The sequence below is a fragment of the Arctopsyche grandis genome, chromosome 5 (genome assembly GCF_051622035.1).
Source record: "Arctopsyche grandis isolate Sample6627 chromosome 5, ASM5162203v2, whole genome shotgun sequence".
In the NCBI taxonomy this organism is placed as follows: Eukaryota; Metazoa; Arthropoda; class Insecta; order Trichoptera; family Hydropsychidae; genus Arctopsyche; species Arctopsyche grandis.
Genome location: NC_135359.1, coordinates 25707248 through 25724871, shown reverse-complemented (window position 1 = coordinate 25724871; position 17624 = coordinate 25707248). Strand labels below are relative to the sequence as shown.

Below are 17624 nucleotides of genomic sequence, written 5' to 3'. Positions count from 1 at the left end.
CGTTGCAACGGGTGACGTCAGCGTCAGACGCACGGGAACGTACACACATTACACGTATTGAATTAAAATAAGTGATAACAATTTGTGAGATAATTCAAATGGAAATTTTGTTTTAAGAACTGAATATTGGTTTCCGCCACATATATATATAAATATATATATATATATATATATATATATATATATATATATATATATATATATATATATATATATATATATATATATTTATATATATATATATATATATATATATATATATATATATATATATATATATATATATATATATATATATATATGCATATATACCTATATATGTACATATCTTTTTATTTTTATTTTAAATAGATATATGTATGTATACCAGGAAGGATTGACAGGAAGACCCAAATGCGCCTTTCTAGACAATTAATTATAAACAATGCTGGATTTTTATTACATAAATCACTGTATTATTTTGAGAAGCTGAAGGACACGAAATAAACAATTAATATTTTATTAATTAGTCCACAATCACTGTAAGTCTATCTTCACAGAGCCCCGATCAGCGCCGGGTAAAAGCCGCTAGTATAACCAACAGCGTGGTCTAGTGGTGAATGTTGAATTATTTTGTACTTGATGTTACGAGTTCGATTCCCGCTGTTGGCCAGACCTTGGTTTGTCGAGGTTGATCGTTTCTTATCAGAATTTGCCAATTTTTCTGATTTTCATTGAAACGATTCCTGTGAAATTGGCGTTTCCTTCCCAATTTTCTGTTGCGAACCTTTAGTTACTGTTATATCTTATGTTTCGCCATATTGCTCACCATAGATGTCTCTGTGGTTGTTTATCGAATATAAAATTCGTATTGTTACATGAAAGTTTTTCATCGTTATTTATCGTATTTATACGATGTTTGTAATATCTGACCATAGATATTGTTAAGATTTACATGTATCTATGTAATAATTATGTGGACCAGGAAGGCGCATTTGTGGTTTACCTGTTAAGCCTTCCTGGTATATTTGTATATACATATGTATGTAAAAAATAAAATATGTAAAAAATATATTGAAATGAAATTTATAACCAACAATATCGCAAACTAATTATCGTGTTGAATTTGGCTAATTATAGTCTCAGTTGTGTGATTTCAGTTTTATTCATGTGTATACATGTTTCATATTTCAGGTCTGCCTTCGATGAACGAAGAGTCACCTTCGAGCGCAGCCCTCCAGTCGGCTATATTGAGCAAGAGGCCTGTCCAGGTCGAGAACCACCTGACGGTCACTTTTCCACCCATGGAAACACCTGACCCCAGTGTACCTCCAAGAATGTTCTTCGCTACGGAGAACAACACGGCGGTCACATCTCAAACGGGCTCGAACGCCCTTCTGCCCTGCGTCATAAGGAACTTGGACGACGGGGTGGTGAGTCTACCCTTGCCTCAAACTAAACGCTGCCCTTAGGGATTTCATGCAACTTGAAACATTCAACAAGAACAGGCTTTCAGTTTTGTCGTTGAGATCCTCGGCGTTGATTTTTCAAGAGGAAATCCCTCTCTTAACGGTCAAAGTGAGGTCTTGCTCTCTAACCCGAAACACTTGCTAGAAGCACTCTCCAACCGCATACTTGTTGTATTCTTAGATCTTTGTAAAAAATTAAAATATTTAATTTTGATTAAAAATTCACACATTCAATATTCCGATACAAAATTGGAATTTGACTTTAAAATGTTTATTGTTTTGATATAGTATGGGTATAGCTCTCTAATAGTCTAATATCTCACTTATATCATCATCATTCACAACCTCTCCAACATGCTTCTATTTTTCTCTGTTTTGAGCAACTCTCATCCATCTAATTGCACACAATTTTCTGATTTCATCCACATATCTTACCCGTGGCCTTCCTCGCATTCTTTTATATTCTCTCGGGTACCATTCGAGCACTTCTTTCGTCTATCTATCGTCCGTTGTTTTAGCTACTTGATCCGCCCATTGCCATGTCAATTTATTTACATTAACCACCTTTGTCATACTTCTTACCCACGTACGATTACATAAAATGTCATTTTCACCTGCTTTTACATATTTTGTAAAACTCACATATTCTTTCGTTATTTTTAGTGTTAAAAATAACGACAGAAAGTCGAGAAACCAGTTGACAACTTTTATAGTTCTGTCATTAGACAGGAACATGAAAAATATATGATTTTCTGAAAATACCGTTTTCGCTTTTGCTATTGCAAGCGTGGCGCGCTTTGTATGTGAGTTTCTCGCAAAATGGCAACTTTGAATTCTGATAAATCAGTCAAAAATAATTATAATCGGCCCAATTTAACTGTAATCAGTGACTATTGACCATATCTTTTGTTGGATGATAATCGAGACCATAAAAATCGAGACCATTTTAAAAAAGATATGTGAATGAAAAAACCCCACTTTTTCAAAATTTTAGTCGAGATAGATTGATTGGTTGGGCACAAACATTGCTTAAAATCAAAGTTTTTTTTTATTTAACTTTCCTTTGATTGAATGCAAGATTTCCACAGTGTCCATGGTGGGAAAACCAAAATTCATACTTCGCATTTTTACACACATAATACAATTATATAGTACTATTTCATATATGTAGTTCGGTGAAAATTTTGCACATAAAGATCTTGCATACGTCAGAAGAAGCTCGAATACGGAATATCTGGAACTCAAAAATTCCACCCATCCACGCAAACTATGACGCTAACAAGAATTTGAGTACCAGATATTTCGTCTTTGCGATTGTCGTGGCAACGATTGTAGTAGTCCATGTGCGTAGTAGTACGTTTATAATTTTATATAATATAGGTATATATAATACAAACATATATAAATATGAATAATATGATAAACACAAGCAAAGTCGTACAAGCAAAATTACATTATTCTCTTTTTAATTTAGGAATTTTTGGGGAGATAATGAAATTTAAAAAAAATTTGTATTTTTATACACAAGCCAATTAGGTGAAAAATATTTAATCGCATTTAAGCTTCTTACAAGTAAATTTTATATAAAAATAATATCTGCTCAAAGTTAAATTATGTTATTGGGAAAGCTATTTTTATATTATGCGAATGGCGAAAAACCATTCGAAGAATGGGAAATTGTCATTATTTGTATATATTACGCAGTTTGCAGATATATATACATATACATACTGTACTGTACATATGTATGCTCTTGAAAATTTATAATCATATGCATAGGTAAATAGAAGTAGAATTATTTTGGGTCAGCGAAGGGTTCTTTGCCTATCGACGTACTACATATATGTATACGCGCACAAACACATATAAACTTAATATTGAGAACAAGCTTTAAGCTTGTTAGGGATGTTCCAAAAAAACGTTTCACTTCGGCATCACAGCTAATTGGTAGAAAATTGAGGTGCGTTCCTTCGATGAAAAATAGTAAAAATAAAAGTTTTTAACATCAAAGTTTGAGCCAGAGTGGCGTTCCGGTTACCTTTCGCATTGGTACGTCTTAGAAGTTTGGGCGAGCCATAAATTGTGCGTTTCTAACAACGGAGAGATAATTTACGATACTTCGGCGGATTGCTGGGGTGTATCCGACTCCCATCCCTAGAAGAACCTATGTAATGGTTGGAAAGGCGGGGGGGGCTAAATTTCTATTGCTAAAATTCATTGGGAATTCCGTTAATCTGAATAAAGGCACGTCTTGGAAGTAATACCGCCAAGTCAACATATACAAATACACTTTATGGCATCTATAATTTAAAATTACTTTTAGAAACTCATTTTTGTACTTATTCGAGTACAGTTTAGTACTTGAAACAATAAAAAAGTGAATTAAAAAAATCAGGCCATTTATTAACTACGGATTTATTTAATGTGAGATGTGAAGACTATTAATCCATAACACACCATTAGATTTATTCTAAAAGGATGTAGTTTTGCCTAGTGACACATTAAGGTACATAGTTGTTTTATATCCGAAATTTCATTGTTTTTTTGTGTACGACGTAAAAGCAAAATCATAAAATTTAACGATGGTAAATAGCAGTATGTTGACTTTGATATTGTACAAAATATGTCTACACTTTGTAACGTACATATTGTCTTAATAAAATTTAGATTTTTTGTCGGATGATAGATGGAAGTTTCAAGACATTAATTTAATGATACATACATATGTAGGTATGTAGTAGTGAAGTTATGAAAATATTGGTGTTCGAATGCCCGCTCAATCGTTCGATTATGAAAGGTAAAATTTATGTAGGAAATAATACGTAAAAGTTTGGAGTCTAATATGTCGCCAGCAAGAAGGTTGAAAGTTGATCAGAAGAAAATTTTCTTGGAGATTTAATGGTCCGTTCAGATGTGTTTCCAGGCGTATTATCAGGAAAGCTTTCGCCATCTTCCCATCCCTCCAGGCCATTCGCCAGCCTGAAAAGGTTACGCAGTCTCAAAAAGTAGGGCGAAAAATTAAAACCGCATTAGTGAGCCTTCGCCAGTTACGGCTTAGCCTGGAGGGTTGGCCTGACGATGGTCAAATACGCAAGGAAAACTTTCCATGTATGGAAATTTATCGGAGAGATTATGGTTTAGTTTAAAAAGTTCCATTGTATTCGATAAGAAAATATACCTTTTTTGTACAAGAAAAAATCTTGGAAATTTTAATCAGCGTTGAAAATCTTTTTGATTTTTTAAGGCCTTAAAATAAATTAATTTTTGCAATTAAGTTGCAATGCTTCATAAATTCATAAGTAGGTATATAAAAGGTAATATTATTTGTATTTTTTAATTAATTAAAAAAGGTTATCGTTTCTGACTGACTGAATAAAAATTAAACTGAAGAAGTACATATGTACAATAATGAAAAAGTATATTTAATTAAATTTAAGTGTATTGTTATTATCAAAGTTTTGAAGGTTAGTCGAGCTATAAAACCTTCAACATGAGGCCACCACCCACCCAAACGAATACAATCTGAAAGACCGATTCGTCAAGGAGCGAGACGTATTATGCGTATTATTAATATACATAATCGTTGGTTAAAGCCATCTACGATGTAAATTTGTTTGTATACTAAATATAAAACTCTGGATAAAAATCGTTTCAAATGCGGGAGTGTCTACACTTGTTATTAAGCCGTATTTATACCGACTGCGTTTCGTATAAAAAATCTGAAACTTGTTCCCCGAAGGAAACAAAGTAAGCATTTGTAATCCCCGAAGAGAGGACTCTGACATATAAATGAGTACTTAACATTCTAAACAGCGATCTTAGTGAAAGTTTCTAAGTATTTTATTATACTCTTCCCTGTTTGCCATTTCTTGTTTGTATTTTTCGTGCGCGATTGCGAATAAGTTTTTATATGGGGAGATAACGGTGAAAATAGACTTGAGAAGAAAACGGTATTGTGGAAATAGAAAATTATCCGTTTATATTTACTTTAGTTGCATAGATACGAAAAGTAATATTTTGATAAAAAAAATGGTAAGATTTTTGTTTCGTACAATATATGAAATTTTATTTTTTATTAATTATCTAATAAGTGGATTATTAATATTAAATTATTAAATTAATTACTACGAAGTAGATAATTAATTATCTACAAAGTAGATTATCAATAGTTTAATTTAGTAGATTATACTTAATACAAATATGTACATTTGGACATGTTCATATGTGATTTGAATGTTTTTTATTGTACGGTTTGTATTCATAACATGTTAAATTAGGTATCCTATCTCATGGTACTTACACGGATCGTACATGGTTTTTAGATAGCATCGAATTTAAAAAGTTTACAATTTTCGCTAGACAATTCAAATACTACACATTTTAAGGTTTCTGATCGGGTCGACCCGGGACAGAAATTTCCGGCAACTCACGGAATTTTTGATGTCCCGTGTCCCGGGAATTCTTATTTATTCTGGGAAAATACTTCAATCAAACATTTTTTAAATGGTTTAATAAATTAATAAATGCGAATTATACCCTACGATGAAACTGTTATAAAGTTAATGTGTTCGTCTTGAATTGACGAGTCTACAATGAAAGAATCTCATTTATAGATTCTGATGAAGATGAGACAATTGTGTGTTAGACAATGACTGCCGAATTATGTAATATTGTAAGTAGTTATCGAAGACAAAACTACAAAATAAAGTTAATAATAGCCTCAAATTTAAGAAACAAATAGAAATATACATACTGACGGGAAAAAATAAATAATTGAAAAAATATCAACCATTTTAACTATAAAACTAACTTCGACCGAAAATGAAAGAGTTTTTTCCATTGCTAGAAATATTTGTGCCAAATATATTATAGAAATAGGCTTTCGGTTTCTCACATATGTAAATATTTCTCATTTAAATATTCTTAAGAAAATACATATTTCAAATAAATTTATTTTTTCCAGTTTTACTTTTTTACTTTTATTTCTTTACTTTTTTTATTAAATTTACATCGTATGTTCCTGGATTCCGGGAATTCCGGGAACAATCCTGAGCTCCATCCTGTGTCCCGGGAATTGAAAAAGTCTAGGAAATCCTAATACACATGTATATACATATTGTATGTACAATTAAATCCGGTCTCCGTGACGAGACAGAATGTTAAATGACAGAAAACGCAAATATCGGAAGGCAAAGATCGAAAATCAAAACATCTTAAGTCGAAAGATCAAAAAAAAATGGTGCATGGTAAACGGTACATACTCACGTACATACTCACTTAATTTGCGCGAGCAGGATACAACAGGAACAAGTGGAACAGGCTTTTCCTCCCGTATTAATGTGCGCGCGCAGAATACGGGAGGAAAAGCATGTTCCTCTTGTTCCTGTTGTATCCTGCTCGCGCAAATTAAGTGAGTATGTACCGTTTACCATGCACCATTTTTTTTTTTCATCTTTCGACTTAAGATCTTTCGATTTTTGATCTTTGCCTTCCGATATTTGCGTTTTCTGTCATTTAACATTCTATCTCGTCACGTAGACCCAATTAAATCATCTGAGACGTACATACATAAAATACTAAACATTTAATTTTCAAAAGGCACCTATAAAATTTAACGACAATCAATACATTATATGCTTCTAATAATGCAAAAAAAATCGTAAATATAATATATACATGTCTCAGTATGGGTTTTTATATTTGAAATTCAATTATCTGAATATTATATCACATATATGTGGATGCGCGCGAAGGGAAAATTTCATTCTAAGTAATGGTAGCGATAATTTTAATATTTCTCGCAAAAGCTAAACGCTTACGCGTATAAATTTTCTTTTAAGTTAAGATGAATGTTGAAAACGCCTGAATCCGAACGTTAATTTAAATAAATTTATGGATGAAAAATTGTCTCGTACATTTCCTAATTCGCTCTCAAGGGGATGGATAATTTGAAACAGGCGTCATTTGAATGACTCGACATAAATTTTATTCTCGCTACATTCACCCCACTCGCCACACTAACGAGTTCCTGATTTAAACGGGTCACTGTTTTTCATTGTTCCATTTACCCGCATGAAAGTTAGGTTTGTACACATATTTATACGGGGACAATTCACATTAGGAATCTGGATGATTTCGTCGATAACGACAATCGCGATGTCTTCATATAACAATCAAAACTTCATTGGAAACATGGCTGTTCATGTTCACAAATTTGAATTATTTTTCTCGCTTGCTTTATCAACGTTTATATATTACATTCTTATTTTTTGCTCGGTCGCACCTTATAGTCCGGAATATTGAATGTTTCTCTGACATGTCGGAGAAAGTATGTTTTCTGCGTTCAAGTGTATCTATTTGGGTGCGAGTCATGTGCGATTTATTGTATTTCGTTCACTTTTTGTTCGATATTGTAGCAATTTACGCGTATTCGATTTTATTCGTTTCGGCAATGTTTATAACACAACACGTTTACCAAAACGTGATCTAATTCCATTGCGCATCAATATCAAATAACAAAATAATTTATTTGAATGAAATAGCCTAAAAATGTTTAATACTAATACATTTTTTAAATAAATTATTTACATCAAGCAATTACGGCTATTTTAATAGAGCTTCATCATTTCAATAATTGTTATACTGAATAAATAAACATTTGATTAAACAATATTAGGTATACCTATGTATATTAACGAAGTCTTTTTTTTAAGTCAAAAGCTTTTTATTATATTTTTATGTAAAAAAATATTATTTTAACTACATATGTATGTACATAGGAAAATAAATGGTTGCGGTAATTAAAGTGGTAAGCCAAGTTGAAGAAGTTTCATAATAGCCAATTAATTAGTAGTATTTTATGTTAAAGAGGGTGGATGACTAAGCTTTTAGTCGAGTTAAGTCAGTGCTTGCTTAATAGTAAGGAACTTTTGATGAAAAAGTGACTTTTTCATACAAAGAGCCGGAAGATAAGAATGTTCTTTTAGTTACTATCACTCAGATCATATAATTAAGAAATTTCTAGCATCTACATATGTAAGATATACATATATGTACATACATGAGAAAAAAATGTTCGATCAGCAAAATCTGATTTGAAAACTTTAATAATTATTAAAATTCCTACAGGTTTCTTGGATTCGAAGAAAGGATAGACATCTGCTGACCGTAGGCTTGACGACATATACTTCGGACGAAAGATATCAAGCCATACATTTTTTGCATTCAGAGGTAAGTGTATAAAATCTAATATCTATAGAAGTCAAATTTGAATGATAAAATCTGTTATTCTATCTTTTTTCATGGTAATAAATATTTTTCTAATACTGAACATGTGGGATGAAATATTGACAATTGAAATACTCAATAGTATATAATAATAGTAATAATATTGTACTATTATTAGAGTATTAATAGTTATAATATTGTACTGTTAACTTTAAACTAAAAAGCCTCTCATTGTGCGTAAAAAATACAAATACATGATCCGTTATAATTGAAAGTGGTATAAGTCCACTTTTCTTCATTCTCGAGAAATATCTCGTGAAACACTGGTGGCCTGTAATACGTTAATTCTGCTTTTCCAAGATTCTGAATACATTTAATTAAAATAGGTGAAAGCTATTTGTGAATTAAGCCAAACATAAAAAGTGCTTTTGGAACTGCAAATTGGAGTACCGCGACTTTTAAATATAACGGCTCACATATTGATAAAAACGGTTTCAACTTTTTTTTATCCAAAAAATAATTTTCATATACAGCCTTTTAACTTTAAACTATGAATATATACACTAACATCACGAGTGGTCATCCTGTCTTGGCTTGCAAAATGAAAATTTATTATTGGAATTATCCTTTTGGATTAGTTTACAGAGGAGGCCGGAATAGCGGAATGTGGTAGAGGCACATTATTACGATGGGCTTTTCTCAACGCTGCTGTAAGGAAATTTATTTCAAGATTATATACAGAAGTAAACAGAGCTTTACAAATGTTGCGCAAATATGTAGCTTATGAAAAATTGTCCATTTTTACCGGTAAATCATGATTCGATTTTATTTTAATTTTTTTTTATTAGAAACTCGTTTTTTTTAAATAATTTTACAACTTTTATTACATACATATACTTATGCAAATATATCAATATAAAACATCTTCAAAAATAAACAGGAACAAATTGGAATTGCCTGTTGTGTTAAATAGTAGAACCACACGTGCTCTGGTTGCCGTTTTTTTTATATAAATTTATTTCATTGTCTTGTACATCACAATAATTAAAAATAGTTTCGTTTATTTCGATCATTTACGGTACTTCATATTAAATTTTAAACATTTTTTATACATCTTTGACACAGTGACAATGCTATTTATCGCTTTACATTTTTTTTAAATTTTATTTATTTAGCTATATACCAGGAAGGCTTGACAGGAAGACCCAAATGCGCCTTCCTGGACAATTAATTACAAAAAATGCAGCATTTTTATTACATAAATCACTGTATTTCGAGAAGCTGAACAACACGAAATTAACAATTAATTAAATTAATTAAAGAATTAATCCATTGAGACATTTATGGATTAAGATTTGTACATATTTTTTACAAATTTTACATACATTAAATACAGAAGATTTGTGACAACAGGTAGGAAAATTATATTGCAAATTTTAAGGAACCGTTTCAACAATGATCAGATAAAATTGGAAAACTCTGATAGGAAACGATCGATTTGGACTCACAAACACCCAAGTCTGACCAGTAGTTTAGCGAGCTCGAGCCCAATAATCACTTGGTGCTAAACATACACGGTACCACTGAGCCATACTGCTGGCTACATATATACATATATACATATAGCCAGGATCATAGCTCGGTCGTTAAGCTTCTGCCTAACACTGAGAGGCGCCAGGTTCGATCCCATAACCTGACCTCGATGGAAAAGATTTTTTTGAGTATATCTGTAGTGCTGCTGGTCAGAATAAAATATTTGTGACTCCAGGTCAATCGTTTCCTATCAGAGTTTGCCAATTTTTCTGATTTCATTGTTGAAAAGGTTCCCGAATAAATTGGCTAAAGACCTTCCTACCTACTATGTCACCACTATTTGAGTATGATTAATGTACAATAAATTGTATGTAAAATTCATAGATGTCTTGTCAATTTGCGAGTTTTCATTGTCTCGTAATTCAGCGACTTGTGTACTAAAAATACTGCATTGTTTGTAATTGGTCAGGAAGGCGCATTGGGGTTTACCGGTAAGGCCTTCCTGGTATAAAATGTAATAAAAATAAATAAACATGTATGTAGCTACACGCGAGAGATAACTTCGTATTCATAGCAATTTTTCGCTATCAAAATGGACGCATCAATGTCTTGTTGGGTTTTCGAGTACCGTGCTCATAATTGGCACATATGAGCACGGCTCGATCGAAAATACTCAATTTTTCTCCACGTCAAAATTGGGTATAGGATATGTAATTTCATTTTAGGCGTCTGAAGTGTAGGCATCCTAGCGGTAATCGAATCCTTTTATTCATTTATGCCACAATCATCCAGCCGTTGAATTTTCACACAGGTCCATGTGCGAGTAATCCGCGAGGGGTATGCCCAAGAATGGTGGGCGGTCGCCATAAAAATTCAGCAGATTTTTATTTACGGGCCGTGGGTAGTTTGCGGGGGTTGAGCCATTACCGGGCCGGATTAATGTGGCCGCTGGATATACGGCCGTGCATCTTTTGTCAGTTGCGTTTTATGGTTTTTCTGGTACGTGCATAAAAGGCTTTATTACGTACGGCTGAAGCGCGTGCCGCTAACACTTTAACCCCGGACGCTCCGATTTACAAAATGTCCTTTTTTCCCTCCGACTCGCCCAGATCGTTTTCCGTTACATATTTTCTCGCTTTCATTCAGGCGCAAGACAGTTCGTAATATATCCGAGCGTACTCTTACACTCCCATAGGTAAGTAGGTATGTACCTAGTTATGTACATACATACATACATATACATAGGTACATTCAAACATATTGCGTCCTCAGATTGCAAAGGAAATATGTCTACAATTTGGCTAAATTTAGTTATCAATCTTGTTTTGTTCATGTTTTCATACATGCATACATAAGAAATAGAGATATACACATTACCTAAACATAATCTGCTTTAGGTCATCGACTTTAGAGAGTCTTTATTTAATATTATATATTAGATGCATTATGAGCATTTATAAGAATTGTAAAAAGGTTTTTGAGCTCTTTTTCCTATTACGCTGTACATATTAACATTATAATAATACAATAATATGATTACCAACAAAATTAATTTAAAATTGTAAAATAGAAAATGATCAGTAGCTATTAAAATAGGTATAAGTTGTATTGTGAACATAATTTAGTAATAATAAAAAGCATTTAAAAATAAAAATCAAATAGAGATATACAATAAGAAATACAGATATACATAGTTTTTATAATATAAATGAGGACAAATTAGTTGTAACTAGAGTAAGAAAAATTATCTCGCAGATAAAACTCCGTGAAGAGTTATACTTTTAGCCGTCAAATGTCAGATCTGACATATTTGGCCATAAATCAATATATATCGTGTATTACATTACATGAAGCTAGACGCCAAATTTGAAATTTATATATACATATGAGAGTTCAAACTATAAATATTTAAATATTAGAGATAACGAGAACCTATAGAGCAAATTTTATAAAATATAGAGTGAATTAGAGGCGTTTAAACAATTAAAATCTGAAATGGCCATATCAAGGTGAAAAGGTTGAAGATAAATTATGGTAGCTTGCCGTACCGTCATAGACGTCACCGTACCCGAGATTCTGGATATTTGATACGCATTGTATACGATATTTTATCTCCAACGTAATGGCAGACGATACATTAACGTATATTGATGACCAAAATGAGCAATATGGCAAAGTATGAAAACGGTCGGATAAGAGATAAGAGATATAAAAAATGACCACTAACACGAAAACCATGTGAACTTAATAAGAGGTTAGTAAAAAGAAGATAGCTGGGGGTGTTTTTCACAGGGGTGTGCTCATGTGCAATGCCCTCCCTGAGTGCATCAGGTCTTCTAAGACCGTGGATGCTTTCTTGCGAGGTGCAAGGAGACATCTCTGTGAGGGACAGTACACACATATAAGTTAAAAATATAAAATTTTAGAGTTAAGTAATTAAGAATGTATTTTAAAATTAGCTAAATAGCTAAAATTAAATAAATAAATATATACGGTGTCACGTTCCAATGAAAGATTGAATAATTTTTCTTTTTTAAAACTACTTGGTTAACATACCAAGATTTTTTTATTATTATTATTACATTTATCTTATTGGTAGAGTTTAATTATGGAACGGATAATTTAAATGAGATACGTAGAACTGTTTCACTTTAACTTTGCTTCACTATTTAACTTGTTCTGCTGCTGATGTGTTGACAGTTACTCTCAGAGTCTCGATGGGGATGACTGTCACTCTCAGGGTCGATGGTGATGACTAACTTACTTTCTAACAGTAATGAGTTTATATACTCTTATTTAGAGCAATTAAGTGTTGAAGACATGTGTCGTACAATTTCGGTTATTCAGTGTTTAAGGTATGCTATACATCAATGTTATTACTTTTTAAATTAGTTGTGCCATAAATCAATGGTGCATCTTACCCCTACTGGTTATTCAGCTACATTGATAATCGAGGTACATAGCACTGGGTTGGGCAAAGTCCGGCACTCCCGTCATTGATAAGCGAGGTACATAACAACGGGTACGATTTAACTGTACATTGAGAAAAATACTTTGTATCTTAAAAAAAATGTTTGTGCATTAAAAATTTGTATTATTTTCGGTGTATTAAACAATCTCGTATTGTGCATCGAATAAAATATTTTGGCATTATAAAGTGACCATTAAAAAATATGAAACGTTCATTCGAAAAAATAGATTTTAGAATTAGAATAGATACAAAAAGTGGCAACGTTGCAGTCTTACGCTATTGACAACTGTCAACTGTTAGGTCAACTTAATGATGATGTCAGGTCGTAAAGTCGAAGCCAAGGTCGTTGGTGTCGAAGGTCGCAAGCTGAAGAGTAAAAAAAATAAGGAATCCAGTAGAGAGAAGCGTTGGTCGTTTTCAGTTCGAATTTTGATCAAATATCTGCTTTTTAATTAGCAAACATCAGCTTTTTATCCGAATTCCTTTCCAAAAACACCCATTGGAAGTTCAATGGGAAAAACACTAGTAGGAAATTATAGCAAAAGGAACTCACAATTTTAATATATGTATTTGGCTGGAGTGAATTATTTTCATATTTATATTAAGTTTTCATATTTTTATATTCAGTCTCCTCGGCATATTTCGACCTTTAAAACGCTACCCTGAGCAATTTGGTTGTGTGAAGTTACCTCCTTTGTGCTCCGAGGACGCAATGTTGGCCATTCAAGTGTGTTTGCACTCGTTCGAGCTCTGTACGAGTGATGAAATTTCTGGAAATGTTTATTCATGCAATTTTTGTACAGGATTGGAGCCTTCAAATAAAGTACGTGCAGAAAAGGGATGCTGGTCTGTACGAGTGCCAAGTATCGTCGCATCCACCGACGAGCATATTTCTTCAGCTGAACGTCGTTGGTACGTGAAACGTAATTTATGACTTGAATTTTTAAATTGATCACTCTATCCAGCGGGGGTAATCAGTTAAATTATAAATTCCATGAATAAATTCGAGGTGGATTTTCGCATTAATTCATCCGAATTGATCATTTTTTATAACGCCCTCGAATAAATGAGATATATACATACATATATAACTGTAGCGTTTTAAGTACATACACATATTGCTCATTTAATGAAGATGAAAATTGAGTAGAAAAAAAACCGTGTCGAAACGCCTTTGAAATTGCATGATTTTAAAAGCAGTTTCATTTCTGCTTTCTAGAGTATTTGAAAAACACAAAATTTTTAAAATGTAATCGATATTGTACCTATGTATATATGTTAGTAAATAAATAAATATATAATTGGAATCTATTCAAATTTTTCGTAACAGCTTAGAGATTTTTGAAATACCTATGAGGGAAGAAGGGGATAAGTTCAACTTTTGATACAATTATTAAATTTATTTTATTTATTTATTTAAATCGGCACACATACATAATAATATATAAACAACAAAGCAGCATAGTGAGACAAAAAAATAATAAATACAAATAAAATAATATAATATTCCATGTACAGTGAGCACCACATGGTAATATAAGAAAACAAAAAAGAAAAATTACAAAAATATATCAAAATTGAAAAAAACAATGAAAAACAAATGAAATAAAATATGCAAAATTGTTATCAAAAATATACTTATGTATGTGTGACTTTTTTTAGAAAACTGGCTCAGTAGAAGTGTATCTAAAATTGATTATACTCAAACAAACAGAAATGTCAATCATACATATCCTGAATATTTTTAAATTTTACTTTTCAGTGAGTGCTAAATTTTATTCAAAATGTATTTGTTAATTACACTTTATACTCAATTAATATTATATTATAATCGTTTTAATCATCAATCATAATTTGATCAAGGGATAAAAATGCCCCAAAGGATATATTTATTATAATTGTAGGTTAATAGAGTAATAATTAATATTTCTTTCATCCTTTTTCTTTGTTCTTGTTAATTTCATTATTAGCAATAGAAATTTCACAATGGAACGTTAATCGACTTCTGTGGTCTTTCTTACAATTTCATTATGGAGGCCGCTATGAAATAAAATTACATAAGAAGTTAAAAGCAATTTTAGTAATACTGAGCTCAGCCCGACGCCACAGTTTAATTCATTAACTTGTACCCTTTCCGAAATTCGCATATTAAATCGAAAACCATAAAATACCGCAGATATAATATGCGATGACGTCATTAATCAAAAGACAGAAATGTGTGTGTGCTCATATGTATTTAAATAAATTTTTTTAATATGTTTTTCGTAGCATTGTTTTGGTTGTTTATGAACGTTTCGCGGCAGACACGTTTCACAAATGCAATGAAATTATAAATGTGGGGAACGAGCGTATGGTCGAATGCTGGAATGGAGTCGTAAATTTTCACTTTTTACGATTACGCACAGTTTTTATTATAATTTTTTCTTTTTTTCCAGAGGCCAGAGCTCAAATTTCAGGCCCCGCGGATAAATACATAAAACCCGGCTCAGCCCTGCGGCTGCAATGTGTCATTCTGAAAACCACCCAAGCTCCAGCTTTCGTGTTTTGGTGAGTGAGCCGCGTGATTGGTATCTCGCTAATAACTATTGTACGTGAAAAATTGGACATTTTGATGGACGATCCGATTTTTCATTTCAGGTATCATAACAGCCGAATGATTAATTTCGATTTGGACCGCGGGGTGAACGTCAGCACGGATCTATCGGCCAGGAGCAGCGATTTGATAATACACTCGACGAGTGCAATCCACGCTGGAAATTATTCTTGTGTGCCGAATAATGCGCACCCAGCCAGCATTTACGTCCACATATTCAATGGTAATCATTTGCGTTTCTGTTTTTGCGGAAAAACCGGCGCCGCATGTGTGCGCGATAGGGATAAAATATGTGTTTTTCCAGGGGAAAATCCGGCTGCTATGCAAAGCGGGGCTGGTTGCAGGGATTTATTGTGCCCGAGGAGGTGTTGCACCATTTTGGCTGTGCTTTTAGCCACAATCCTGCCCATTGTCAGCTGACATATGAGCACCCTGGATGGAGACAGAGTTTAGTGAAAATTGTGTCAATGCTATTAAGACATACATACTCTCGTTATGAACGAGCCGATAAATGTATAGACGAAAATGTGATAGTTAAGTTGCGGATGTGTTTTCACGTAAAATTTTCTTAGCGAAACGTGTAATAAATTGATATAAATGTAATCGGTAAGTAAATGTAAATAATAGCTTTATTTATAAATGAATGTTTCATTTAAAATGATTTTTTTGTTTTATTGCAAACACCCATATATGCACTGTTCCATTTCCTTATCCTAGCATAGATAATCATACCATAACTCACAGGTGAAGTAATTGTTTATCAACTGAAGATTTGTGGGCTTTAATTCAATACAGCATCTCATGTCAAGGTTTCGTTTGACAATAATTCACACTACCCATCAAAATTATAATACAGAAGTTAAATTATGAATTTTTGAACGTAATTTTTTTTTAAAAATAACGTAAATTCGTAGAAAATAGTAAAAATGTTTGACATGGTGATGTCTGATATGTTTGAAATTGAGTATTTTTTAAAAAAGGTTGGGTTAGAATTCCTGAGGCTTAGAATTCCCCTATCTCTTTCAGGAGATATTATCTTAAAGCACATCTGGAATGCACTGTTTTATGAAGACATCTTGGGTCGCTACACCATTTTAATTTCTTAATTAATTTTGGTATAGCAAATTTTTTTTTCAGTTATTTGAATATTTTTAATAATTTCAGTTGATAACTTGCAACGAGTATTGAACACAATTGCTTAAACTATCGATGGTTGTTTTAATAAGAGCTATTATCCTTATTATTATTATCCTAATTACCTTATAAATGAAAGTATATATAAATAATTACAGATCGTAGAGCAAGATCACAGTTTTCATTGCAATTATTTAACGATAAAATTGGGGAATCAAATAATTTATTCCATTAGTATCGTGTATGATCAAATTATGATATTTTTAAGTCGTGAAAATTGAGTGAGACATTATTTTATTGTATCAATACCCATATCACAAATTTAATAATAGGACGAATTTAAATTGAAATATAATTAGCGTAACTATCAAAGTGTGTGTTACGTTAAAATTATGATAATTCGTATCATAAAACATGCTGTTAATTTTCGTGATATAGCGCACGCAAAACACAATTTGAAATTTACGACATTGTTACGTGAAAACTTTCAGAAATTTCCCAATAACCATGACCGTATCGCGACAGTTTAAAAAGCGCAATTAAAAGCAACGGGGAAAAAGTTAAATTATGGCAGAAAATCAGGTGAGTTTTATTGTTTTCACGTTTTTCCCACTGTTTTCGCGATCTTTTAATTTAATATTTTAATGAACAGAGAACGGCGGGCAAAGAACGAAATAATCACCACTCAAAACGAAGTAAATCTTGAGGGTGCCGACTT

General features: G+C 32.3%; 1 protein-coding gene across 1 annotated transcript; it reads left to right on the top strand.

Moving 5' to 3' along the window:
* Positions 1 to 1179: 1179 nt before the first annotated feature.
* Positions 1180 to 16426, top strand: LOC143911963 (uncharacterized). The gene is made up of 6 exons (XM_077431063.1): positions 1180 to 1412; positions 8577 to 8678; positions 13983 to 14091; positions 15615 to 15726; positions 15817 to 15995; positions 16077 to 16426. Exons 1-6 carry the CDS (start codon positions 1185 to 1187, stop codon positions 16190 to 16192), a joined length of 846 nt encoding a protein of 281 aa, XP_077287189.1. The 5' UTR covers positions 1180 to 1184; the 3' UTR covers positions 16193 to 16426.
* The last annotated feature ends 1198 nt before the right edge of the window (positions 16427 to 17624 follow it).